The sequence below is a fragment of the Labeo rohita genome, chromosome 2, assembly GCF_022985175.1.
Source record: "Labeo rohita strain BAU-BD-2019 chromosome 2, IGBB_LRoh.1.0, whole genome shotgun sequence".
In the NCBI taxonomy this organism is placed as follows: domain Eukaryota; kingdom Metazoa; phylum Chordata; class Actinopteri; order Cypriniformes; family Cyprinidae; genus Labeo; species Labeo rohita.
The window spans coordinates 3,834,797-3,862,016 of record NC_066870.1 but is presented as its reverse complement, the minus strand read 5'-3'; the positions used below and the strand labels follow the sequence as shown (position 1 = coordinate 3,862,016).

General features: G+C 36.9%; 2 protein-coding genes across 2 annotated transcripts in view; both read right to left on the bottom strand.

Moving 5' to 3' along the window:
* The window catches only part of LOC127175406 (rho-associated protein kinase 1-like), a 28,114-nt gene extending 6,975 nt beyond the window's left edge, over nucleotides 1-21,139 (bottom strand). The window contains exons 1-6 of the mRNA XM_051126455.1: nucleotides 21,047-21,139; nucleotides 7,298-7,463; nucleotides 3,978-4,071; nucleotides 3,813-3,901; nucleotides 3,113-3,304; nucleotides 2,466-2,622 (exon numbers count right to left, since the gene is read on the bottom strand). Coding sequence (XP_050982412.1) covers nucleotides 2,466-2,622; nucleotides 3,113-3,304; nucleotides 3,813-3,901; nucleotides 3,978-4,071; nucleotides 7,298-7,432 — 667 coding nt within the window. The 5' untranslated portion in view covers nucleotides 7,433-7,463; nucleotides 21,047-21,139. The remainder of the gene's footprint in view (nucleotides 1-2,465; nucleotides 2,623-3,112; nucleotides 3,305-3,812; nucleotides 3,902-3,977; nucleotides 4,072-7,297; nucleotides 7,464-21,046) is intronic.
* A 1,169-nt stretch (nucleotides 21,140-22,308) lies between these two features.
* On the bottom strand, nucleotides 22,309-25,963 carry LOC127175415 (GTPase IMAP family member 7-like). The gene is made up of 2 exons (XM_051126465.1): nucleotides 25,933-25,963; nucleotides 22,309-25,825 (listed from the first exon to the last, which is right to left on the bottom strand). The coding sequence occupies exons 1-2, from the start codon at nucleotides 25,937-25,939 to the stop codon at nucleotides 24,924-24,926; spliced, it is 909 nt and encodes a 302-aa protein (XP_050982422.1). The 5' UTR covers nucleotides 25,940-25,963; the 3' UTR covers nucleotides 22,309-24,923.
* Between the last annotated feature and the right edge of the window lie 1,257 nt (nucleotides 25,964-27,220).

Genomic DNA, 27,220 nt, shown 5'->3' with positions numbered 1-27,220 from the left:
AACTTTGTTTATATTACTATTGTTTTCTTTCTGTTGTTGCAACAATGCAGCATGAAATCAGAGTTCTTTGATTTCAAAGAAAGAAAAGTAATAAATAGATTGCTTTTAGAAGGTGATCTATATTCTAATTAAATCATTAGGTTTTTTAGGTAATTAAATCATGAGTGTTTTTCATGCTAATTAATGATTTTACAATTTTACTGATTTTCTTTTTTTTTATAAACACTATAAGAAGCTTTTAACTGCGTTTATATAATCTTTTAATATTTGGGGTGATGTGCGTGAGTCACACACAGACTTCAACATTCAGCATGTGAATCACAACAATGGTAACAACTCAATTTTATTTATTTTTATTAACTATCAATAACCATTTTATGAGCTTTTTTTGTTTGTTTTTTGTTGTGCTACTACTGACATGACTTGCAGTCAAATATAAGAACATTGTTTAACAGTTTTAAGTTACATTTTCATGTTGAGTTAACTTAAATATATAAGTACACTTAAAAAAATGAATACCAAGTGAACACAATCGTTTAAGTACATAAAATAAGTGCTAAGTTTGTTGAACTGAATGATTTAAGTACAGTCTACAAAACCGCCAAGTTAAATAAACTTAAATATGCAAGTTTTGGAAGATTCCATTACTCAATTAAATTGAGGCAACGAGTTTACTCAATCAGTTTAGTCCAATTAACTTATTAGGGTTTTCAGTGTGTCTTGTTCACTGAAGTCTGTGAAGTTAATAGTCTTTCAGGGCTTATCTTTATTGCTCAATGGCAATAATCATGTGGCTTTCTAACATTTACAGATAAGGATGTAACTGTGAAATGTAAGTTATGTTTTGAGGAAAAACATGTCTCTGACATGACAAACTGCATTAAACTATATGCTTATTTAGTTTGTTTGTTTGAAGTGCTACAGCATTCACATGTTTAAGACAACTTGAGCCTTGACCTTTTTCCTACAGCAGCTCACTTTATGTTCTCCACTATATGTCATATGCATTTTGTCTGCAGAATTGTGTTATTCACTGCTGTAAAGTGACCAGCAGATGTTTTCTGTGCACAGCAGACTCAAATAATCGATAGTCAGATACTTTCAAGTATTTTTACCAATTATAATCAATTATATCTATTAGTTGTTGCAGCCCTAGTGCATAATTTGCTATTTGAAGGCAACGGGTTCTTTATCATATTCACATATCAAATTTTTTACCCAGGAATACACAGAGTAAAACCACACACACACATTAAAGAGTGTGACTTCATATAAAACACCTCTGAAAAGTGCTCAGAGTTGAGATTAGTATAAAAATATTTAAATTAGAAAAAACTTTTCACAAATTTCAGTAGTTTAGTACTTGAATCTGAACTCATTCAGCATTGCTCTCTATCGTTATAAACACACTGAGTAGCTTATTTCTGAGGCATCACTAAAACACAAGTAAAATGTGCTCATTAAAATAAAAAAGGAATAACAAGCAACAAAATGCCACCCGAGTACAATCTTAAAGTTAATCACAGAGGAAAAAGAATAGGAGATGAACCAACTACATATGAGGGAGAATGAGAGATGAGAGAGGACTTTAAACACACACAATGGCAGTCGTTGAGCATGTTCACCACTCGCCAACATGAAACATTCTATCATCACAGCAGTATAAAGACAATTTAAAGAAAAACTGGCAACATTTTTGATTAGGGAACACTATTTACTATTAACTGGCTATTAGCATGCATATTATAAGCACATTGTCTGTTTATTAATACTTATAAAGCACATATTAATGCCTTATTCTGCATGTCCATATTTTAGATCCCCTAAATCAGAACTACTACAACAACTACCTTACATACCATCAATATAAAGTAAGTAATACAAAATAAGGAGTTTATTGAAGGAAAAGTTTTACTTAATAGTGAAGGTGTCCTCGAATCTAAAGTTTTACCAAAAATCGAAATATAATTAATATTATATTTACACCCCTGATAAATATTCCCTAACAAAATGACATTCATTAGCATAAATAATATAGCCAAGATAAAGTTTTTATGAATTGGCTAACTAATATAAACAGAATATAATCAAGCCTACATTTTTTTTAATGAAACAATGACCAGCAAAGTTAAAATTTCATACAACATTGGCATATTATTTTAAATCTGGAATCAAATTCAATTATAATTGAGATGCATAAAGTTATATGCACGGTATGTGTACACTATGAATTACAGGTAAACTGCCGAAACAAAAAAGCTGCTTGTTTTCTGTATTTTGTTTGCTCTGCATGCTTTTGTAATGAAATATTAGTGCTATTGTGGGTTTTCCAATCTCTCCATCACCTAACCAATACCAATTCAGACTAAAGCGACTATCGGCTGGTCAAATTAAACCTCTTTGCTCCTTAATTTACCTGAGATTTCTATAAGAGAGATGTTTATGTTTCATGAGTGTGTCCTTACCAGCGATGTTACTGTCTGTCTCGTCTGGCTGCAGGCTGGTGACGCTGGAGTTGAGCTGCAGGTCATTCAGTTTCTCTCGAAGCTGCTCAATGTCACTCTCCTTACTGTCTAGTTCCATCTGGAACTTGTTGCGATATGTGTACTCCTCTGCTAATTGCTGCAAATACAGACAACAACATTAACTAGGCCAAAATTATGAAGCCTTGTTCTGAAAATCCTCTTAATTTGGTGTTTCCAGTCCAAAATGACCAGACTTTTAAAAAATTGCTTGTATGTCTCTCACTATGCTGCTTTATTACCAAACCTTAAGTTCAATGTTTTTGTCAACTTCAACAGTTTTTTAAGGTTTTTCTATTTCTTTTTGGAACCAACTGATCGTAGGCCTCACTGATTTGCTTTTGTACCTCAATTTATGAGTAAAAAAACATTATTTTGGGATCATTTTGGCAAAGTTCACTCAAAACCTAAGATGGGTTAAAATGACTGGAAGATGTTACCTAATTTTCAAGAGTCAATCCTTCACCATAGCCATAGCAGGACTGGAATATTCTTGTTGGAACTGACTTTGATAATCATCAGATTCCACTGATTGGCAATAATGATAAAAAAAACAGTTACTGCGAAAACACTAATGAACATTAACTTGCCGCTTGCATCTCGTTCAGCTCCTTCTGGTACTTGATGGCCATGTGGTTGAACTTCTCCTTCTCCTGGTTGAGCTCCAGCTGTAGTTTGCGGTTCTCGATCTCTTTCTTGCGCAGGTCAGTGGTGCTGCTTCTCGTCTTCTGATCCAAGTTCATGTCCTTCTGGTTCATGATCTCAGTCAGCTTATTCACCGCCTGCAGTGACATGTTGAGACGTTAAGATCCAGGATGACTACAACGTTTTATTAGAGAGCAAAAGATTTTGGTCACACTTTATTTAAAGGTCCAATTCTCACTATTAACAAACCATTAAATACGACTTTTGCCTCAATAAACTCTTAATTTCCTGCTTATTAATAGTTAATACGGTAGTTGTTAAGTTTAGGTATTGGGTGGGAATAGGGGTGTAGAATATGGTTATGCAGAATATGTACTTCATAAGTAACTAGTTAACAATGTGAATTTGTCCCTATACTAAAGTGTTACCAGGAATTTTATTTTTCAGACCTCATGGAACATATTTGTATGATATGGTTTGGTCTTAATAAGCAACACACAAACTGAGCTTGTCACATAGTAACATTGGTAAACTTAAACTAAAACCACAACAAATACTTCTATTACTTGGAAAAAAAAAATATATATATTATTATTATTATTGTGTATACAAAGTTATGTGTTTAATGCTGTATGGTGGTTATACCATGGTCTTCAGAGCTCTTTCTATATTAAGAGCTTTCTCGTAATTTGTCTTTATTGTGTTTGCCAGCTCCTCCTTCTCTGCTGCAAACTCTACAGGAAGACATTCGAAAAGTTATGATAATGCGCAAAGATAAAGTGCAGGTTAATCAATTGGAAACAATATTACCTTGTTTTTGAGCTTGGAGTCTCTCGTTCAGTTCTGTCTTCTCCTTACTGAGGTTCTCCACTTCTTTGGTAAGGGACTTATTGGATTCCTCAAGCTAAGTGAAAATCAGTGTTGGGTAAGTTACTCTAATAAAGTAATTAATTACCAGTTACTAATTACTGTCATGAATCCTGTCTATGGTCTTCAGTCTGCCTGCCACCAGAGGTCACCTGTGTATCTCATTGACTCTCGCACTACACATTTCTCATGCACCACTTCACCCATTACACACACGGCTGCAGCCAATCACACATAGTATAAATACAAGGTCTTAACTATCATCCAGCGCAGAGTATTGTGTAGCGTTTAGCACTTTCCTTGTGTTAGCTACTTTACAGAGTTTTTCCTATATCCTGAGTCTAGTTTAGTCTTGTTTCTAGTATAGTCATCCATGTCTTGATCCTAGCCTGGTTATCTAGTCTTGTCTGCCTGCAGCCTGCCCTGGATTAATCGCATGTCTTGGATTACTCATCGTCTTGCCATTTTGGACTCTGTTCACCCCTCGTTTGAACCATTGACTGTCTGTTTGGATCACCCTTTTGGCTCACCCCCCTGATTTCTTTCGCCATCGATCGACCCTCGCCTGTCCCTGGATTACTTGTGTCTTGCTCTGTTTGTAACAATTACATCTTCAACAGTGTAATTAGATTACTGTACAAATTACTCTCTCTAAAAAGTATTTAATCACTTATTACTAATTACTTTCTAAATCCTATATCAACCTTGACAAGTTAATGATACAAGGATAGACATAAAACAGTTCTTTTAATTCTTTCTAATAAACAGTCGATAACTACATAAATTATTTTGGTCACACTTTAGATTAGGGTCCAATCATCACTATTTACTAACTATTAACTATGACTTTTGCCCCAATATACTCCTAATCACTGCTTATTAATACTTAGTAAAGTAGCTGTTAAATTTAAGAGATGGGTAGGAATTGGGTAGGATTAAGGATTTAAAAATAAGGTCTTGCAGGGGGCAGTCCTGGCCTAATGGCTAGAGAGTCAGACTTGTAATCCAGAGGTTGCGGGTCTAAGTCTCAGGTCGAGCAGGGATTGTAGTTGGGGGGAGTGAATATCCAGCACTTTCTCCACCCTCAATACCACGACTGAGGTGAGACCCTTGAGCAAGGCACCCAACCCCCAACTGCTCCCCGGGTGCCACAGCCTTGGCTGCCCACTGCTCCAGGTGTGTGTTTTTTCACTGCTGTGTGTGTGCACTTGGATGGGTGAAATGCAGAGAACAAATTCAGAGTAACTGTAATTAAATTACAGAAAAAATACATAGGGATGGACCAATGTATCAGCCGTTGATATTTATCGGTCAATTTTTTATTATTTATATATATATATCGGAAATAGCATAAAAATGGCAGACACCGATGGTTTATTAATGAACTGCATGGAGACAATTAGTAACATGTCTATTGCATAATCCAATGTTTTTCTCTGGGCAAAATAATGAAATACTTGCCAAAACTAAATTAATTTCTTTACAAAATATAGTTTGTCAGTCAGATGGCATATGGCCTATGCAAATGACACTGACGCATCCAATGAGTGAAATGCCCACGCTTAGCTGTAAATTCATCATAGGTAAGTCGCAATGGCAATGTCATGAACAGCCAAGCATTAGGACTACATTTAAGTGAAAATGATTGGCAGGTAATATGTTTGAAACCAGCAAAAATGGCAGGATAGTTTAGAACACTGATTCATACAAGGTCACATCACACACCTGCAGTTCCGAAGTTCACAGAAAGGAAGCCGAAATGGCAGAAAGCCATACGGACTCACTACTACTCCAGCTCAACACATACAAGGACTTACAGATAAGCATTATCATTGCTCAACCCATATTTGCACTCCATATTCCATCCTTCTAAGACCAACCAGCACTGGTATGACCATAAAAATGACCCGAGTAACAGTTGCTTTGATTGCATGGTCGCCTCACACGCACACACAACATGTTTTTGCTAACTTGATATCGCAGCCTGTTTGTTATCAAAATAAAACTCAGTACTCAGTTCACACAACTAATAACGACTGAGAACGGAAAAAAGACTTTTGGATAACTGAGGGTTTAAGAAGGGGAGCAATCAAAGGTTACAGGTGAACAGAATAACAATCAGGAAACAAAAGGAAAACTAGGTCCACAGGGGAATAAGTCAACTGAAAACTCAACAAACACAAGGACAAGATCTAAACATAACCCTGACAGCTGCTCAATTTAAATAGTCTGTGCCATTCAGCGTGACCAGCGCCTTACTGCTGATATAGCCTATGTGAAGGATGATGATGTTACGTTGATAATGTGAGTGAAGAACAAAGCCTATAGTTTATATAATAAAATAATATTTTAGCATCCAAATACTTAGTGAATTTGGAAACATTTGGATTCGGGCAGAATGAGAGAGATAGGCTTCATTTTTGTTTTTTATCCAATTGACCAATATTGGTATTGGCATCAGAATTAGGCAAATAGTTGTTTGTTAAAATCGGTATTGGCCAAAAAAAAATCCTATCTGTAAAAATAACAGTAATCCCTTACTTTACATTTTCAAGGGAAAAGTAATTACATTACAGTAACTATTTACACCCAACACTGGGAAAATGCATTATAATCTGATTAAAAGCCACTGATATTACTACAGAGTTAACACTAATGACAAGAGCTGAAACAATAAATGGCTTACACAGTAAACAGATACTGACACTGAAAATGTAATGGAACGCAAATGGACTATACGAATCACAGAATCATCTAGTCATAAAAAATGTAATTTACAGTATAATGTAGAATGTCACGGAATTTGCCAAAAATACAATGAATTAATTTAAAAAGAGTTCAGTACACTTAAATCAAATGATGTATGGGCTAGTACAGGGGTGCCCAACCCTGTTCCTGGAGATCTACCTTCCTGCAGAGTTTAGTTCCAAACCTGATCAAACACACATGTCTGTAATTATCAAGTGCACCCCTGGGCTAGTGTCAGTGAATATTAAACTGCAAAAAGACCAATGAAATATGAATCCTGCATGTTCTGTGATTAAAATATAAATTCTTGAAGTCTTGATTACCAGAAAAATGTTAGCATATAACACAGAATTTTTGAACAGAAAATGAGTTAGGAAAAAATGGTATCCATAAAAGTTAAAATGAAAAAATATACTTGTATATTTAGAAAAAAATGGAATTAATGGAATTTCATAGGGCCCTACATTGTCCTATTCAGAGAAGGATGCCTGTCCTTCACTAATAGTGGTACAGACCTGTGCGATGGTCAAGTCCTTCTCTGAGATCTCCTGTTTGTACTGTGAGACAGCTTTCTTGTGCTCCTGAGAGAGTTGAAAATTTTGCTCCTCCTGCAGCGTGCGGGCCAACCGCTCCGACTCTGCCTTCGACATGGTGAGGTCCAACTGAGTAGATAGTGACTTCCTACAAAAAAAACAAAGCAGTTCAAAAGATGACATTCAATATACATGCTGGACAGCATCTCACAAGATACTCTATAGTTCCTTATTAATTTTTTTTTAAAGTAGTTACAATAAAAAAATGAACTTTTTCATGATATTCTAATTTTTTAGATGCACCTGTAAAATGGAGAAAACCTTTGTGTTATGTGTCACACTGAGCATGGAGAAAAGAAAGAAGTGTAAAGAGTTGTCTGTGGAATTGAGAAAAAAAATTGTGGAAAAACAAGGACAATTTCAAGGCTACAAGTCCATCTCCAAAGATCTTAATGTTCCTGTGTCCACTGTGCTCAATATCATCAAGAGGTTTACAGCCTATGGCACTGTAGTTAACCTCCCTGGACATGGATGGAAGAGAAAAAATAATGAAAAATTACAACGAAGGATTGTTTGAATTGTTTGCAGATTGTTTGCAGACACAGGGTACAACAGTGTCAGCTCGCACTAAATAAAAAGAGTCGCTATAGTAGGAGACCCAGGAGGACACCACTGCTGACACAAAGGCATAAAAAAGCAAGACTGGAGTTTGCCAAAACTTATGTGACAAAACCACAATCCTTCTGCGAAACGTACTGTGGACAGATGAGACAAAAGTAGAGCTTTTTGGTAAAGGCCATCATGGCACTGTTTACAGAAAAAGAAATAAGGCCTTCAAAGAAAAGAACACAGTCCCTACAGTCAAACATGGTGGAGGTTCAAAGATGTTTTGGGGTTGCTTTTGCTGCTTCTGGCACTGGATGCCTTGACTGTGTGAACGGTATCATGAAATCTAATGATTACCAAAGAATTTTTGGGCGTAACATAGTGGCCAGTGTCAGAAAGCTGCGTCTAGTCGGTGCCAATAGCCTCGTGGTTAGCATGTCGACATATAGCACCATTGCGCTGCGGGCGACACGAGTTCGAATCCCAGCTTGTGGACCTTTCCTGATCCCACCCCCTTCTCTCTCTCCCACTTCGCTTCCTGTCCAACTACACTGTCCAAATGAAGATGCCAAAAATAAATCTTAAAAAGAAAAAAAAAAAAAAAAAGCTATGTCGCCACCAGAGGTCATGGGTCTTCCAGCAGGACAATGACCCAAAACACCTTTCAAAAAGCACTCAGAAATGGTTACAAAGCGCTGGAGAGTTCTGAAATGACCAGCAATGAGTCCAGATCTGAATCCCATAGAACATCTGTGGGGAGATCTCAGAACAGCAGTTGGGAGAAGGCATCCTTCAAATCTGAATGACCTGGAGCAGTTTGCAAAAGAAATTCCAGTAGAGAGGTGTAAGAAACTCATTCATGGTTACAGGAAGCGAATGATTTCAGTAATTTTTTTCCAAAGGGGGTGCTATCAAATATTAAGTTAAACAATTTTGTCTAGTGCATTTTTGGGTTCTGTGTGGAATTGTATCAGATTTGACTTTTTTTTCTAATTTTTTTGTGTTGTTCCAATGCAAACAAAAAAATAAACATGTGAGTACCAAAACATTTGCAACTGCAACAGTTTTCTGAGAGAAGGGTTGCATTTTCTGACTGAATTGCAAAGGTGCCGATATTTTTGGCTATGACTGTACAAACCTGTGACAAAACTGGTATTACTGGTAACCCTGAGGTGGGCTTTGGATGCTTCTCGATTTTGCTTTCTAAATAACAATTTTGGTATACATCAGAAGTCAACAAACTTGTCAAGGTGAAAACAAAAAGAAAATGAAAACATTTCCATATCATTTTTGCAAATTCATCCACCAAGTTTTGAACATGTTGTAACATAGCTTGGGAGGTTTGTTTGTTTGTTTATTTACTTCTTAACGCCATTCCAGCATCTATGCCTACATTCAGGCTTGGGCTGTTTAATCAATAGCATAACAAAATTGTTCTAGACACAGAAGTGGTTTTCAGGTCAAAAACCTGAGAATGATTTGAGAGAAATACATTACATTAGTTGTTGTTTAATTAATTGTTTTTACTTTTTTCTTATCAGTTTTGTACATTAGGGTTGTGTGTTACATCTAATGTTGTTAAATTTATGTTTTATTTATCCATTATTTCAGTTCTGTGTGTGTTACCATGATGGTGTTTAGTGTTTGTGTGAATGACACTGTGCACCTTCCATAAAAGCTGCTTGTGATAAGCTTTGGTTCATCATGCGACTTTCCCGTCATCCCATGGTTTTGAGTGTATTATCAGGGTGCAAAACAGATTCCAGTACTTCAGTAGGTTGCTACATTAACTCTATATCAGTTAATGAAATTACGGTATTTAAATGTAAATTTAAGTTAAAACCATAAAACTTGAAACGTTGCTATACCGAATTTCTTTCGGTAAAATTCCGCTGCGAGATACCGATGCCACATTTTGCGCCTGATTTGCGTCTGATGACCACATGGCTGTTTTACCATTGGCCAGATTCACCGCATGACAACGATCCAAGGCCGGTTCTACTCAGGGGCAAGAGGGGGCAGTGCCCCCTCAAATAAATGTCTTGCCCCCTCAAATCAAAATTTTGAAAACTTGAGAAAGCACATGTTAATATACTCACAAAATGAATATATTACAAGTTGACAAAATGATCTGCGGTAGCGGAAAAATCCGCCGAAAAAGGGACACTACACAATACGGTATTAGATTTTCCTCATGTCTCTGTCCCTCCGCTGTGTGTATTCATTCACAGGCTGCAGCGCACGCACACACGCGCGAGTACAATTTTTAGGCGACTCGGACTTGTCACGGACTCGAAGTCATTTTTGCTCGGACTTGACTCGGACTCGAGCATTTCTGACTCTGAAAATATGCCGAGTCCATCCGAGTCCAGAGACAGTTGACGGAAATGTCACTGACTCGATGCATTATCACGAAAGTGATATTCAGTATTTGCATGTGTTTTTAAGTCTTGTCCAGTAGCTACTTGAAAGCCGAGGGGTTTATGTGCACGCACTCAAAGCGCGCTCACAGAACGCGCCTCTCAGTCAGTGTGCGAATGCCGAGTTCTCTTTCGTATCTAATAGGGTCTGTTATTGCTACACATATGCTGGTCTTAGGTTAACTGAGGTTAACTTACCAGTTATGCCTTCTCAAATGGTAACGTTTTACACGGTTTTATTATATTGCTAATGCTTACAAGCTAGCCGCGGCGCTTTACAACAACTTACATCTCGTTGCGTCTCATCATTAAATAATTATGTTCACTGATGTGGTAGTTAATACATGTTATAAGAATACTACTACTCATAGATCGCGGAAGCGGGGGGGCCGCCCGGGCCTGGGCCCGTGTAACTTTTGAGGTCTGGTACAAATTATGACATACATAGGCTATAGATGCATATGGATTATTCATTAAAAGTTCGCGATCTCGATTCAAACACACACAATCTTGATGATGACTTCGCCATGTCTATAAAACATTTGAAATCGCAATCACATCGGAATATTTAAACCTGCTTTCCCTCAACCGCTGATCCAGAGAGAGCTCTGGTCATGTAAGTTAATCTTTATGTTTAAACAAGCTTCACGAGCAGGATACACGGTATAGGCTACATTTCTTTGTTGCAAACATTAAATAATAACTTAAGTATTGGGATAAATGTTCATTATAGCCCAGCACGGGCCTCATATGCCCTAGCCCGGCCCTTGTCAGACAGCTTATCAGAATTCTCGGCCCGAGCCCGTCTTCACCCAAAACACCTTATACTACTGTTTCATCTATTGAAATAGTTCAGTTTTAATGGCAAAGTGATTATATTTCGTTTCATTCTTTTGTTAAGTTAATTTAGAAAAACATTTGGAGCATTTTTGTTCATTAAATATAGGCTAAGTTTTTGTTTTTTAAAGTAATGACCAAGTGGTCAGCGAAAGGCTGATCCGACACATTGGTCAAACACGCACAGTCTGTTTGATTAATTTTACCTTCTCAAATCAAGACTTGCCTAAAATAAGATCTATAGATATAGGCCTAAAAGAGTTCAAGTATAAAACAATGTTAGTTTCAACGTTAAACAGATAAATGTGCGCTATTAGACGCATATTCAATCCTTTGTGCGGAGAGTGGAAGCTAAAGCCGAACTGCAGGAAATGGAGGCGCCAGCGCGATCACTTGCATTTTTTTCAGTGGAAACAATTTAAAATGTTCCGTCATTTTTGCTCGTAAAGGTAAGAGTAATACAGCATTCGGAACTGTTAAGGGTCTTTTGGTTGTGTGCACTCACAATATCAACAAAACGTTGCAAACGGTGCTTTTATTAAATAAAGAAAACAAACATGATGTGCTTTCTGTTGCCTCAACAGGAGCGCTTCACAAAAATTAACGGAAACTCAGCGAATTCATACCTCACAGACATGATACATATATCTATAGAAATCTTGAAATTATTACTTAACGAAACAAAACTAATACTCTTTCACAAAAACAAAAAACTCTTTCAATAAGTAATCTGTAAAGATGCATTTTTCTAAAGGCGCGTCCAAAGAGCAGATGGTGAGTCAGGATCCGCAACTTAATCTTTGGGACACTGACTCAGAAAACACTGGTTTGTTGATAAATAATCAAAATATATCCTTTCTATTTCCCCCGACACATTCATTGTAATTACCTTTGCCGGAGCTGTGTGTGAAGTTTCAGCCCATTGCGTGCGCTTGAACGCGGATCTCTTCCAGCTGCGCTGATTTGCTGCTGCTCGCGGAGACACTAAACGCTTCCGGAGTCTCCAAAGTGAAGTCTGGTGTTGTTTCCACCAGCGCAGAAATTTGTTTTCATCACCATAATTGGTGTATGTATAAAATATAAAAATAAGGATAAGCCTAAAACAGGCCCGAAGCCCGGCCGCGTCTGAACTATGACCTGAAAATTGTCCTTATTTATAACATTTTAGACATTGTATAAATTGACTCATTTATAAAGTTAAATAAAACATTTTTAACTAATAACTATACTATCAATATTGTTTTTAATATTAAAATGTAGACTAAAATGTAGACCCCCCCCCCTACACACACACACACACCTTCCCGGCATAGGCGGGAAGAATTCACTTTTTTGCGTGGGGGGGCACCCACTGGCAGACGAGCCAGCAGCATAATTTTTTATATATATATTTTCTATATTTATGTAACATAATTTATATAACATATTCTACATTAAAATACATTTAGAATTAACAATGACTGCTGTACAAAGAGTAAAAACTAAAATAAAAAATAAAAATGTACATTAGGCTACCTAATGCAGAGAATAGCCTTGCTGCCATAGGCGGTGTCCTGCAACACCGGTTACGTCACTTGCCCACCGCGGCACCGACCACCACCGTCGTTTTGATCTGTTTATAGTAATAAAGTATTATTTAGTTCAGTTGGAGAATAAACACTTCAAATAAAACTGAACGCGGCTGCTCAATGCCCCAACAAACATGAGACGTCCACCCGACGCGCAGATCATGTCTATATTCCGACAAAGACGTTGAAATGACGTCGTTTGGACGTCGTTTGCTCAGTGGGGCAGAGTGCCGAACGACAGTCGCATCGCAGATCAGACTTTATTTATCAGCCAGCAGAGTGACGAGCTGACCGACAAGAAGAGTGAAGTCAGACGAGACAAGAAGATGGTGGAAGTTTGGCCATGTTTTTTTTTTTTTTTTTTATTTTTGAAAACCTGTTGACTTTTGACGTTTATCTATGGTGGTGTTCGAAGTTTTTTTGAACATTCGTTTTTTATTTATTTGGTTCTAGTGTTTGCTGATTTTTACTTTGTGTAATTCTTTCTTATTCGTTTTGCTAATAAACGTTCTACGTTTCTTATATTTATTTGGGTCCACTTTTTTTGGGGGGGTCCGAGTCTTTTACCAATCGAGTCCGAGACGAGTCCGAGCCCAAAATGGGCCGAGTCGGACTCAAGTCCGAGTCCCAAAGGGCCGAGTCCGAGTCGAGTCCGTCCGAGTCCAAAGAAAACACTACTGTTTGTCAGTATCTTAACATTGTTTTAATCCAGGGGTGCCAAAACTCGGTCCTAGAGGGAGGTGTCCAACAGATTTTAGCTCCAGCCCCAATTAAACACACCTGAACCAGCTAATCAAGCTCTTACTAGGCATACTAGAAACCCCCTAGCAGGTGTGTTGAGGCAAGTTGGAGCTAAACCAAGAACCAGGACTGAGTTTGGGCACCCCTGATTTTGACCTTTACAACTAGAAAAATGCAATGTCAGTTGACATGTAAGAAAAGCAAACCTCTAGTGGATCTTGCCATTTTGATTTTTGATTTCACAACATTTCATAAGTGTCCATGCTCTGCTTAGCAAACTTAAAGTCATGTGACAGAAGTTATGGGTGATGTATGTAATGTGACATATTTTAGAGTGAAACAGGTTGTGAAAAATTTTAGGGCGGGACTTGACTTTATTCATCAATGTAGTAAATGTATACATTAAAGGGTGGGGTAAAGGAGTAGGTATCTTAGTGAATGGGACCTTAAGAGCAGAAAATGCACCTCTTTTATTTCTGATTGTGGCTGTGTGTGTTTTGGGTTGTATATGACTTTTTTTTTTCTTGGATGTAAATGAGGCTGTGAGGGATAAACCTAGTCTTTACAATGGCACACACTGTGTATAAAGCCCAACCTATACTTTCCATAAGTCACAGCAAACTCACACCTGTTTTATTTTTGAATGCATTTATAGTTACATTAATTATAATAAATTACATTATATAAGGAATAATTGATGATGGGCCATTTAATTATTAGAAAATCATGTACACCCAAGATGGTTTTGGACCCATAAAAACTATTGCTGCAAAGATGTTAGAAAAATTATTTTTCTTTCAAGCTAGAAACTGCCACCAGGTTTAAATAATAATAATTTCAATACAGAAAAAAACTAATCAAAACTAATGTAAGTAAAACATTCTCAAGCTCAAGGCAAGTAAACACTCCAAGTATTACTTACAAGCAAAAGTATTAATACATATATTAATCAAAAATACAAATGAAATAATATTTTTTAAAATAGATTTTTTTTAAAATAGAATTGTAGGTTTTTTTTGTAAGTTTTTTTTATGTAGGTCTATATAAAGGCTATTACAGAAATAGACTACAGACATTTCATGAAGTAATAAATGTTAAAATAAAACACTGCAAAATCTTCACTGTATACATTAAAGATAATTCTTATTACAGTTAAGTGATTCAGTCAAGAACAGTGAGTGATTTTCTCTTTTTCTTTTGTTGTTTGATTATTGTTTGACGTGGTCTGCTGCTGCGGGTTTACGCTGCTGTCGCTTTAAGATCTGACGCACAGATCAAATATTTTGGCGCATCAGTATTTCTCCTGTTCAGGTTTACTTAAGACAAAACCGACGAGCATGTGTGTAGCAATAACAGAACCTATTAAAAGCGAAAGAGAACTCTGTATTCGCACACTGACTGAGAGGCGCGTTCTGTGAGCGCGCTTTGAGTGTGCGCGCACTAGTGATGCGCCGATGGCGGTTATATCCGCGGGTCTGGTGGGTCGGGTAATAAAAAAAATGCATTCTGATTATTTGCGGGTGGGTCGCGGGTGGATGAGATGAATCAATAATGAGGCAAATATTAACTACATTTTCTAAAATATAAACCTGTTCTAAATACTTTTTTCAGGAAACGATTTCATTTTTGTGTGTGTGTCTGTGTGTTCACCTGTTCGAGAAGTTGTGACAGAAAAAAAGACATTACAGATCAAGTTTGAAAGGAGTTACGCCTGTGTTAATGCTATTGAGTAGGGTAATATTTAGTGGTGTAGTGCAGTACCTGCGGATACCCATTTTTTTAATCCGTCGTCTTTGCGTATACCCACTTCTAAATCCCCTCTGATGCGCATCATTCAGTAGTGTCCTGCATTAGCCAAAATCACGACAGGCCACCATTTCTAATTGAATCGTATGTGAATAAATGCAAAAATTCGCTCAAACACATAGTAAAGACGGTAGGGAATGTGGCGCCGGCTTCCTTTGAAATATGTTTGATGATTGCGCCTGACACGCGCCCGCGCCCGCTCCGTCCGCGCCAGCACCAGATTTGCCGAGTAGTAAAATTAACAATTATTATTGATTACTAATTTTAATCAGTACATTATAACGAAAACAATACCTTAAAAATGAAAAGAATTAGATTTTTATGATCTGAAATTTCTTAAACTGGGTGAACCCCTGTAATCTTTTGTCCAAGGATCCAGTAGACGTTCAAACACCCAATCGATTTCATCAGAGATTGCGGAGAGTCACGTCCAGATGTCAGTTAACGTTATTCTTTTTAGCGTGGCTTTGGCTTAAAAGCACGAACGATTAAGCTTATGTTAAGTGCACTCTAAAAAATGCTGGGTTAAAAACAACCCAATTTGGGTTATTTTGGCAACCCAGCGCTGGGTAAAAAAGGGACGAACCCAACGCTGGGTTGTTTTGACCCAGCAAGTTGGGTTGAATTATTGACCCAGCATGCTGGGTTGCTTTTTTATGGTTTAAAATTACTACACTGCTAGGCTAAAATGAACCCAAAATTGAGCTAGGCATTAAATCTACAAATCTTGATCATTATAAAATCACTTTAACACACACAGAATGACTATCAAAAGATAAATGTTTATTAAAAACTACAACAAGAGAAAACATTCAAAAGTAACATGCATGTGAAAAGAAATGCAGAAAAAGTATGGCATTAGCAGGTACAGAGTTTATAAATGAAGCACTGAACATCTGCTGACTATTTTGTCTGGTAAATTCTGTATATTGTATAAAACTACTGTACAAAAACACTACTTTACAATAATTGTACAATTAGTTAATAGTTTCTTTCTTTTTTTTTTTTTTAAACACAAACTAAAAATAAAACCACAACATTAACACTGACATTATAACATTTAACACAGGCAAATGTGTACAGTATTGTGAGCATGTGTATGAATGAATGTGAACTCCATTTCTACTGAACAACACAGAACAAGCATTTGACATTTAGTTTTTACAGACTATACACTTACGGTTTGTTTCATAGTCCATGATCGCATACAGAAAATGCATCACTGCCAATTTTCATTATCTCTTTAAGATAACTGATGTAGTCATGAAGTCCCATCAGCTCAGCAAAGGCGTGCAACATCTTTGACATTATCCAGGGTGGCCTCCTCCTTTAAAACCACTGTTGCATCAGTTTGGGGGAAAGATCATTTCTCCTCTTTGTCCAGCATTCATCCCAGTCACCACCAGTGGCCTAAAAGAGAAAAACATTTAAAAAAGAAAACATTTAGTTCAAATGTAACCATTTTCAAACAGAGGTGCATCCAATTCTGTAAGGATAGGTAACTAGACTGTTTTATTATTTCAACCATATTATGTGGTTGTTTATTGTCTTTGTCTACCACAGTGCTTTAGAATACTACAGTAGCAGACAACGGTAACATTTATTTTCTAAAACATAATTCCCATCAATCTTAAAAGAATGAAGCTCTCTTATGTCTCTGGCCTTTTAACCTCTACATAAAACATTCTTTTACACTTAGTCAAACAAAAAAAAAAAAATTATGACCTTTACTTGCCTTAAACCACCTTTCCCTCTCTTATGAACGCGCTGAGAATATCACCTCCTCACACAAGCAGGATTCTGTGTCATTAACTCCAAAGTTGGTTTAGGTTCTGCAATTAAAAACACAGACATCAGTGGTTTAATTAAAATGTGAACAAGTCATCATACTGTTCAAAATGTGAAGCAAACAAACAGGAGACAACAGAAACATGTATTTTCTACAAATAACCTGCATCAATCTCAAAAGAATTAAGCGCTCACCTGTGTCTCTGGCTTTCTACATAATGTCTCTGGCTCACCTACATAAAATGTTTTTTGTTCTTAGACAAAAAAAAAAAAAAAAACAACTGATAACATGACATTATGACCTTTACTTGCCTTAAACCGCCTTTCCCTCTCTTATGAAGCAGCTGAGAATATCACCTCCTCACACAAGTAGGCTTCTGTGTTGTTAACTCCAAAGTTGGTTTGAGTTCTGCAATGAAAAACACGGACACCAATGGTTTAAATAAAATGTGAACAAGTCATCATACTGTTCAAAATGTGAAGCAAACAGGCAGAAGACAACAGAAACATGTATTTTCAAAAATAACTCACATCAATCCTGAAAGAATGAAGCTCTCCTATGTCTCCGGCTTTCAACATCTACAAAAAAGTAAACATTCTTTTACTACTAGTCAAAAAAATATATAATATGGAATTATGACATTATGACCTTTACTTGCCTTATACTGTCTTTCCCTCTCTTCTGAAGAAGCTGAGGAGATCGCCTCCTCCCACACGCGGCCTTCCGTGCCGTTAACTCCAGAGCTGGTTTGAGTTCTGCAATGAAAAATATGCACATCAATTATTTCATTAAAATGTGAACAAGTAATCATACTATTTTTGCATCAAAATATTAAGTAAACAGGCAGAAGACAATGGAAACATTTTCCATTTTCTACAAATAGCTCGTATCAATCAAAAAAGAATGAATCTATCCTGTCTCTGGCTTTGAACATCTACATAAAACATATTTTTACTCTTAGACAAATAAATAAATAAATCAAATAAAAGATAACATTAAATTATTACCTTTACTTGCCTTAAATCACCTTTCCCTCTTTTCTAAAGCTCAGAAAAATCGCCTCCTCACACAAGTAGGCTTCTGTGGTGTTAGCCCCAAAGTTGAGTTCTGCAAAAAACGGACATCAATGGTTTAAATAAAATGTGAACAAGTCATCATACTGTTGTTGTATCAAAAATGTGAAGTAAACAGGCAGAAGACAACAGAAACATGCATTTTCTAAAAATAACTCGCATTAATCCTGAAAGAATGAAGCTCTTCTATGTCTCTGGCTTTCAATCTCTAAAAAAATGCAACGATTCTTTTACTAATAGTCAAAAAAAGGTGATATTATATGGAATTATATAATACTTGCCTTATACGGTCTTTCCGTCTCTTCTGAAGAAGCCGAGCGCCTCCTCTCACTCGCGGTCTTCTGTGCCGTTAACTCCCGGCGCGGGCACAATGAAGACTCAAAGCTCAAAAAGTCTGAAATATTACGTGCAAAACATTACTTTTAACAATTAAAACTTAATGAGCCTTAAAATAATTAGGCTAGTCTTCATTACACGACGCCGTTTTCTTTAGGAAACTACTTTGTTTAATCGTGGGAAAAAAAGTTTACGAATTAACATGTAAATCGGTTAACACTCCTCTATTAACACCTAAATCTTGTGTAAATATGACATATGAAACTCACAGACGTTGTATTAAAGCTATCTCTTCCGTTCAGTAGAAGAGGCCGTTAAGACTATTTCTGAGGCGAAAACCGCGTCAGCGTATTTTTCAATAAAAGCTCTTTTCCGACTTTTCCCGCGTTCTATTAAGTCTCAAAATACTCCCGGACACATAATGAATGATGATTTTACGTTTTTTAATCTTTACTTACCGAAAATCGTCCTTCACTCGCTTCCATCTGCAGACGCTGAGAAAATGGCCGCTTCTCGCACTTTTTGACGTACGGTGGACACGAAGTGCCTGCTCTCTCTCGAGTCCGCGTTCCTAACCCAGCACCGCTGGGTTATAAATTAAGACCAGTTTTAACCCAAATTGGGTTAAATTAACCCAACTTTCTTACCCAGCGGTCTCAACCCAGCATTTGGGTTGAAAAAACAACCCAGCGTTTTTTAGAGTGTGTGCAACGATGTGCAGATCAGCTGAATCAATCTGCTGTTAAAAATGAACCATCCATTCATCATATCATCATGCAAAACTAAGAATTAGAATAATCGTAAACGACGATCGGGTGCGGTTATCTAAATCAGAGAAAAATACAGGTGCGAGTGGGTGGCCGGCGGATAATTTATTTGAAGCTGCGGATTCGGGTGACGTTTGAGCTCATCCGCGCATCTCTAGTGCGCACATAAACCCGTCGGCTTTCAAGTAGCTACTGGACAAGACTTTCGTAATAATGCATCGAGTCAGTGACATTTCCGTCAACTGTCTCTGGACTCGGACGGACTCCGGCATATTTTCCGATTCCGTAAGTCTTGAGTCCGAGTCAAGTCCGAGTAAAAATGCATCCGAGTCCGTGACAAGTCCGAGTCACCTAAAAATTGTACTCGAGACCGGACTCGAGTCCGAGTACCCCAACTCTAATATAATCAGACTACTTTTAGATTACTTTTGACCTAATTCGTTTCTCATTGCTTTAAAAATAATAATCTTGTTCTATAATGATGTAAAAATACAAAGAGTGAGAAAATATATTCCTTTCATTGTAATTAACAACGTAAAGTGCATTAAACATTATATTACATCAAGGTTTCACAAACTGGGGCTCCTAAAGGAACTGCAGGGGGTTTGTGAGTTAGGGCTAACAAGTAATTAAATCATAAAAATGTAAAATTAAATCATTTTAAAATAACAATTAACAATAAAAAATAATACACTTTAATCAAAATACGCTTACTAAAAAAGATTAAATACTTTGTTTACCTGCACGCCATATGACCATTAACCAATGTTAGAGAACCGTGAACATGCAAATGTGATACTTAATTTTATTAATATATTTATTTTAAAATCTCAGTGGTACTTAAAGGGGTCAGTGATTTTGATTTAACTTTTTTAACCTTATAGTGTGTAATGTTGCTGTTTGAGCATAAACAACATCTGCACAGGTACAACGCTCAAGGTTAAATGCAAAGAGAGATATTGTCTTTTACAGACCTGCTGATTAGCCACCCTTTTAAAGTAATTATAGTGGGTGAAAGAACTTCAGATGACAAAAAGTTTGAGAATGTCTGCAAATAATAAATAATGAGAATTTGTGCATATAAACGAGTTTAAAACACAAAAGCCTTTTAATAATACATAATAACACATGGTTAAATACACTACTGAGTGATATTTCAAATAAAAATGAATGTGTTCATCAATAGTTGATGCAATGTTGAAACACTTCTTAAACCTGAAATGATTTTTTGTAAATCCATTGGTCAAAAGCCACTTGACCAATGACTAGTTTATGTATGAATCTTCACAAATCTGGACTTTCTGAGTGTATATAAGCAGTAGACTGTTTTCTTCACTTTGGAAATTATGTACAGAAGCTGTGTAATAGCACCCCCTACTGTATAATAATGAAAACATGAATTCTCAAAGCACAAGTATATCTTAAATATCTTTAGACTTTTTCTAAGTATAAGTCAAGTATACTTAAATGTCATAAAGTACATAAAGCACATTTCTGAGAAGTACTTAAAAAGTAGACTAAAAGTACCTGTTTTTTAGTTTAAAAGAAGTATTATAATAGCACACTTGAATAAACTTTTTCATAAGGGTATGAGTATTTTAAAAATGTTATTTACTCTTATTACAAGTACTGAATCTGATGGAATCTGATTATGAAATCCAGATTACATGTAATCAGTTACTAGCTCTGTGTATACATATGTAAATGTCTAAATGTCTGGACAATGTAATCTGCTCTGATAAAACTGTAAGTGCCCTAAAATCTGTAAAAGCAAAGTGAAAGTTTTACCTTCTTTTCTTTATTCCACCAAAAGAATCAAAAACAGAAAGTGGAGATGCTGATGGACGGCCAAACCAAGATCTACAGTAGCTTTCATTTTCTTCTTATATAGGCCTATTGGACAGGAACTTTTAGTATCAAGTTAATAATTATCTAAACTGTAAACACAACCAACCCACAGTCACCAGCATGAACTGAAAATGTGTAAATAATTAAATAAAGTCAGTGAAGGAGATGTGTTAGTGTGCATATTTTCATAATCATTTCTGTTTCTTCTATCTGCAAATGGTGACTTTGAAAGTCATAAAGCTGTGAAAGCAGTGTAGTGACATCAGGGCTGTTATATGATTGACCAATAAGTATTTAAAAATTCTCATAACATGCCACGTTGCAATATGTCTTGTTTGACCTCTCTCTCAGAAAATTGATTTTGACTCTTAATTCTTATGTACAAACAGCGAAAATCTTGTCAGGGCAAGAGCACGAAGCAGAAGACGAAGTGAAGTAAGAAAATATAGCAGTTTATTATAATATTCTCATTTAGTCACATTTTGTCTGATCAGCATAAAATCAAGAATAGTTGTATTTAAGTGAAAATAATAGAAAATTCCTCCTTCACAACATCATTCTTGACACTGAAGACCCTGAAATGAGTCATTTCTTTACCTATACTTATGATGCAGCACAAACCACAAGATTAAACATGCAAAGTAAAGAAAACAGAACAGAAAAAATGGCACACCGAAGCTCATGATACATGTGACTTTTCAAGCATCATGCAGGCTCTTCCTCAGACAGTTAAAACTTTTAATCAACAAGCCTTTGTACTACCAGGTTTATACTTTATACTATCACATACATATACATTAACAAAATAAATAAATAAAATAAAAAATGTGGTGTATCGACTTGTTTTCTCATCTTAGCACCCAACTTGAGCATTTTGCCAGTGATGTGCATGCCTAGTAAGTAAATAAGCAGATCAATACTCAATAGTACATAGTATAACAGATATGATGAAATGAGTATGAGTACAGAGGGTGGCAATGTTTAAAAAAAAAAAAAAAAAAAAAATAGCCAAATAATATAATATCTAACAAATAAAATAATATCCTATATATCCCTTTTTGTGGTATTGGAAAATATTGGTCAAATAAAATGTAAAAACAATTAATTCTGTTTTAAAGAAATCAAAACACAACACAAATGTATGGTTGCATGGTTAGAAAAAAATTTGGCTTACTGTATACAGAGTATCATTTTAAGGCATATTATTTTACAACATTTTTAAAATCCTCTGCTACACAGCAATAATTATATACACTTTGACACATATACTAGAGACAATTTCACACATATTAGTATCTCTGTTAACTTGAGGAAGAAAAGACAAAGATCCAGGTAACGATTTGAACTAATGGCTTCAAAAGAAACCCAGGCCATCTATATGCTACCAGAGGAAAGTGAACATTGAAATGAACCGAAATTTAATTCTCAAGCCTAAATCCAAAAATCAAATATTTATCACCTAATATGAAATATGAATCTAAGTAAACTTTGATTTCACGCTATAGTTAGTGAAGCATGAGATAAACAAAACTACTCTTGTCAAAATGTATTTATATTTTTGTATTCAAAGCAAGTGCAACAGATTTTTGTATTTCCTCAACTGCAGTTTTTGCATTCTCATAGCATGCGGTTGCTGCCTCCTTCATGGCATCATTCACTGAATCAGCGTCTTCTGCCACTTTCCATCCAGTGATTCCTCCTCCAACAGCTCCTGCAAGAGCTGCAGCTCCGAAAACACCTACAGTGATCGTACCTGCATCCGCTGCTGCTCTGGCACCTCCAGCCGCTGCTCGTCCTGCAACCACAGTTTCAACAGCTTTTTCTGCAACAAATAATCCTCCTGCACCCTCAACTGCAGCTGCTATCTTGGCTTTCATCAGTGCCTTCAAAGGACAAACTTGTCGTAATACAGTCACAATTGAAAATATAGCTGCAAGCAGCAATTGCGGGGCCAAGCACAAAAGAGGCAGAATGAGGAGTTAAACACGGCAAGGAGCAGCAGACCGACTACAACAGTGAGTAACTTAAGCCATTTTAGGATAATATCAGTTGAAATGGCTGAAAAATCATAAATACAACCAATCGTAATAAAATTTAATGGCTTATCACTTTTGACCAACAGGTGGTGCTGTTTTCAAATTGATGTGACGTGTTCTGTGTGAAATGACAATGACACACACAAAGTTTGCCGTCATTATGTCAAAGCTTTGCAGAGATACAGCCTCAGATGTAGTTTGGCATCTTTCCAGCAAATTTGTTGATGCGCTAAACGAAAACGGTTTCGTATATCGACACGAAATTCATAACTTTTTGCCAGCATAGTCTGAAGATGATCTGAGTCAAATTTGGTGAAGATCGGACTAACAGTCTGGGAGAAGTTCGAAAAAGTAGGTTTTGTACATTAATCAAAATGGCGGACAGGAAGTTTGGCCAATTTCGGCATAATGGGTATCAATGTTCTCGACTTGACCCAAGGAATCTATTGGCATCAGTTTCATTCCAATAGGCTAATGTAAACAGAAGTTATTAGCATTTTTGTAAATTTCATTATTAATGTTTAGTGAATGGCGTATTACTTCTGACCCATAGGTGGCACTGTTACCAAATTGATGTGGCTTGGTCAGAGTGTGGTGACAATAGCACATATAAAATTTGGTGTCAATATGTCAAAGCTTTGCAGAGATACAGACTCGGATGCAATTTGGCATCTTTCCAGTAAATTCGTTGATGCGCTAAACGAAAACGGTTTCGTGTATCGACACAAAATCCATAACTTTTTGTCAGCATGGTCTGAAGACGATCTGAGTCAAATTTGGTGAAAATTGGGCTAACGGTCTAGGAGGAGTTCGAAAAAGTAGGTTTTTAACATGAATCAAAATGGCGGACAGGAAGTTCAGCCAAAATTGGCAAAATTGGTATCGGTGTTCTCAGCATGACCGAAGGAATCTATCAAAATCAGTTTCATTTCAATAGGCTAATGTACGCAAAAGTTATTAGCATTTTTTGAAATTTCGTCATAATTTTTGACCACAAGGTGGCGCTGGCCCCAAAATTTTTATGTACATTCAGGGCATGGTGCCGAACATTTTTGTAATTAATGTCGAAACGATACGCTAATCCGTTCTCAAGATACAGCATTTTAAAGCTAAATTCAAAATGGCCGACACCCAAAATGGCTGACATGGGAAAATTGGATATGGTTCGACTCGGTATGACACACCGAATCTAAAGAGACCAGTTTTGTGATTTTTGGACAAATCATTCAGACGTTATAAAGAAAAATAGCCATTTTTCGTATCTCCTGACCACTAGGGGGCACTGCACCGAAACACTGCAGGTAGGCTCAGGTCATGCTTGTTATAACACACACCAAGTTTGGTGTCAATATGCCAAACTGTTACGGAGATATAGCCTCACATTGATTTTTGCTAGCTTTTCGTAGAATTCTTTCGCGTGTTATTCGTGAACGGCTGGACGAATCGACTTGAATTCCATAACTTTTTGCCAGCGTGGTCTGAAGATGATCTGGATCAATTTCTGTGACAATCGGTGCAACGGCCTAGGACGAGTTCGAAAAAGTAGGTTTTACGAACAATTGAGAATAGCGAAAAAACTAAACCTTACGATTTTTGAATTTTGGTGTCCATTCGACTCGGCATAAGCCAAGGAATCAGAGGAAAAAAGAATTTTTGTTGTGTGGCTTACGGTTCAAACGTTATTAGCATAAATCTTTTGAAAGTTTGGACAAGTGGTGGCGCTAGAGAGTTTGAGTTAGAGACTCCAAACTTGCTATGGTTAATGTTGGGACTGTCCTCTATCAGTGTGCAAAATTATACAACTTTCCCGCAAGCGGTTCTATGGGCTGCCATAGACTTGCGGCGGAAGAAGAAGAATACGCTAACGGATACAATAGGTGCCACCGCACCTTCGGTGCTTGGCCCCTAACTAATGCAACACCTAAGCCCAGAAGAGCACCAATCAGCACTCCTGTTGCTGCTCCTGCAACTTGCTCCATTATTTTTTTATGAACAATTTCCTTTGCTTTTTCTCGTTTCTCTTCTTGAGGCAAGTTGTCCTCATTTATCTTCATCTCCTCTCGAATTTCTTCCTCCACCATCTGAAGCAGCTCATTGCTGTAACAGCCATTGTCTTCCACCATCTTGTCGATGGTCTCCATCAGATTTTTAACCTGAACCCTGTTGCTGTTGTCTCCTGAATGACAGTTATTCCAGTATTTGTTGTCAATGACGTGACAGCGACCTCCACATTTATCAACTAGCTTCTGTAGTTGTGAGTTGGCCTTCACAAATTCTTTAATGGTTTGGCCTTCTAGTTGCTCACCAAATGTGAACAAGATCACTGTGTGTTTTAAAGCGTCTTCTTTCAGTGTGTTGAGAAATTGCTGAAACACCTCGTTTTCATGTCTTGTGTATCTTCCGACCTTTAGGACCAGGACAAAGGCATCAATGCCTGGGGAGCATTCAATCAGAGCTTTCACGATTTCAGATTTTATCTTCATATCATCACAATCTGTGTCAAAGAATCCAGGTGTGTCAATCACTCTGATTTTTCTTCCTTCGACCATCCCATCCCTTGCAACAGATTCAGTTGTAACAGTGTTAGCTGAAGCTTTAGGGGTAAATACTTTTTTCCTGAGAATTGTATTCCCTGTACTGCTTTTGCCATCTCCTGTTTTCCCAATAAGGATGATCTTTGTCTCTGCCAACATTAATGAATGAATGAATTAATTAATATGCAAAATTATACTGAGAGTTTTCATCAATGTGTGTACATTTAAGTGACACTGTGCCACAATTATAACTTACGTTTCATGATCCTGTCTGTTGATAATGTCAGTCTCTGTAAGGTAAATAATATGCTGGTTATTCATGATTTTGGGCCCTTTTTCATATGGGATAACAATAATTTTTGATGTTTCCCCAACCACCAATAGATTTGCATCATTGTCTTCAGCAGTCTTTACCACTCAGTTCATTTTCATCCCTAAATACACTCAAAAAAACTGACTTGAAACAGTTGCGTTTTGGTTCAACTCAATATTTTCCTTTTAAAAGAAGATGTTTCAATTAAGTAGGCCAAAAATAACATTTGATGCTTGTTCAGTTTACTTAAGTAAATTAAGTTAATCCAACCAGTGTTGGGCAGTTACTGTAATTTTATTCTTTTTTTAGTAACGGAGTAATTTAACGCATTACAATTTTCAAAATAGTAATTAGATTATAATTACATTAGGTCTCTATATGTTACTGCTGTTTTACATTATTATTTACAGAATGCAATGTTTTATGATCTAGATTGTAAAAAGGGTGCAGCGCACAAGACTTCTTCTACCTGAGACTTTATTTTGACTGGTGAGTGCCTGCAAGGTGGATACTACCAATGAAAACAAACTCAGCATGGAGAGAGAAAAGCATGCATTCTGTACCTGGAAATACAATCATTATTTTGAGTTTATTCTGTCAAGGGCAAGAACATGTCCATTGTCAACTTTTCATGCACAAAAAAAACAAAAAAAAAAAACTTCACATCCAAATTAAAACACCCGAAAGGGCAGCACGGCAACGGTAAAACTTATCGAGAAAGCACCAGGCATGGAGAGCAACGCATCAACTTCTACTGTCAAGTCCAATGCCAGTGGATTAAAGACCTGCACTCCTGTGGTACCTGACACAACAGAGAGGGCGGGACAGACGGGCGAGTGCGGGCGGGAGAATAAAATGATTAACGGGACTCCCACAAAACGTGCTGAGCAATGTTGATTTCTGGAACGCAATGGCCAATCAGAGGTGTAAGCATCCACTTACTGCTCAGAATCCCGGAGTTCCTGTGCGGTGCTGAAATATTGCGTTGCGTGCTCCCGACATTACGAAAGATTTATTATGTATAAATTCACTGTGTTATTATAACAGAGCTTTGTGAGATTGCGATTAACTGAGATGTTCGCATTTTAAACGGAGCACTCTTTGCTCTCCCTCTGCCATGCCAAACCATGCAAGCAGCAGCCAGCAGCAGTTAAAATTAACAGTGCTTTGTGAATGTCGATGCTTTAATAACACATATTTTATCTGGAGCGTTTATACTGGGATGTTGTGG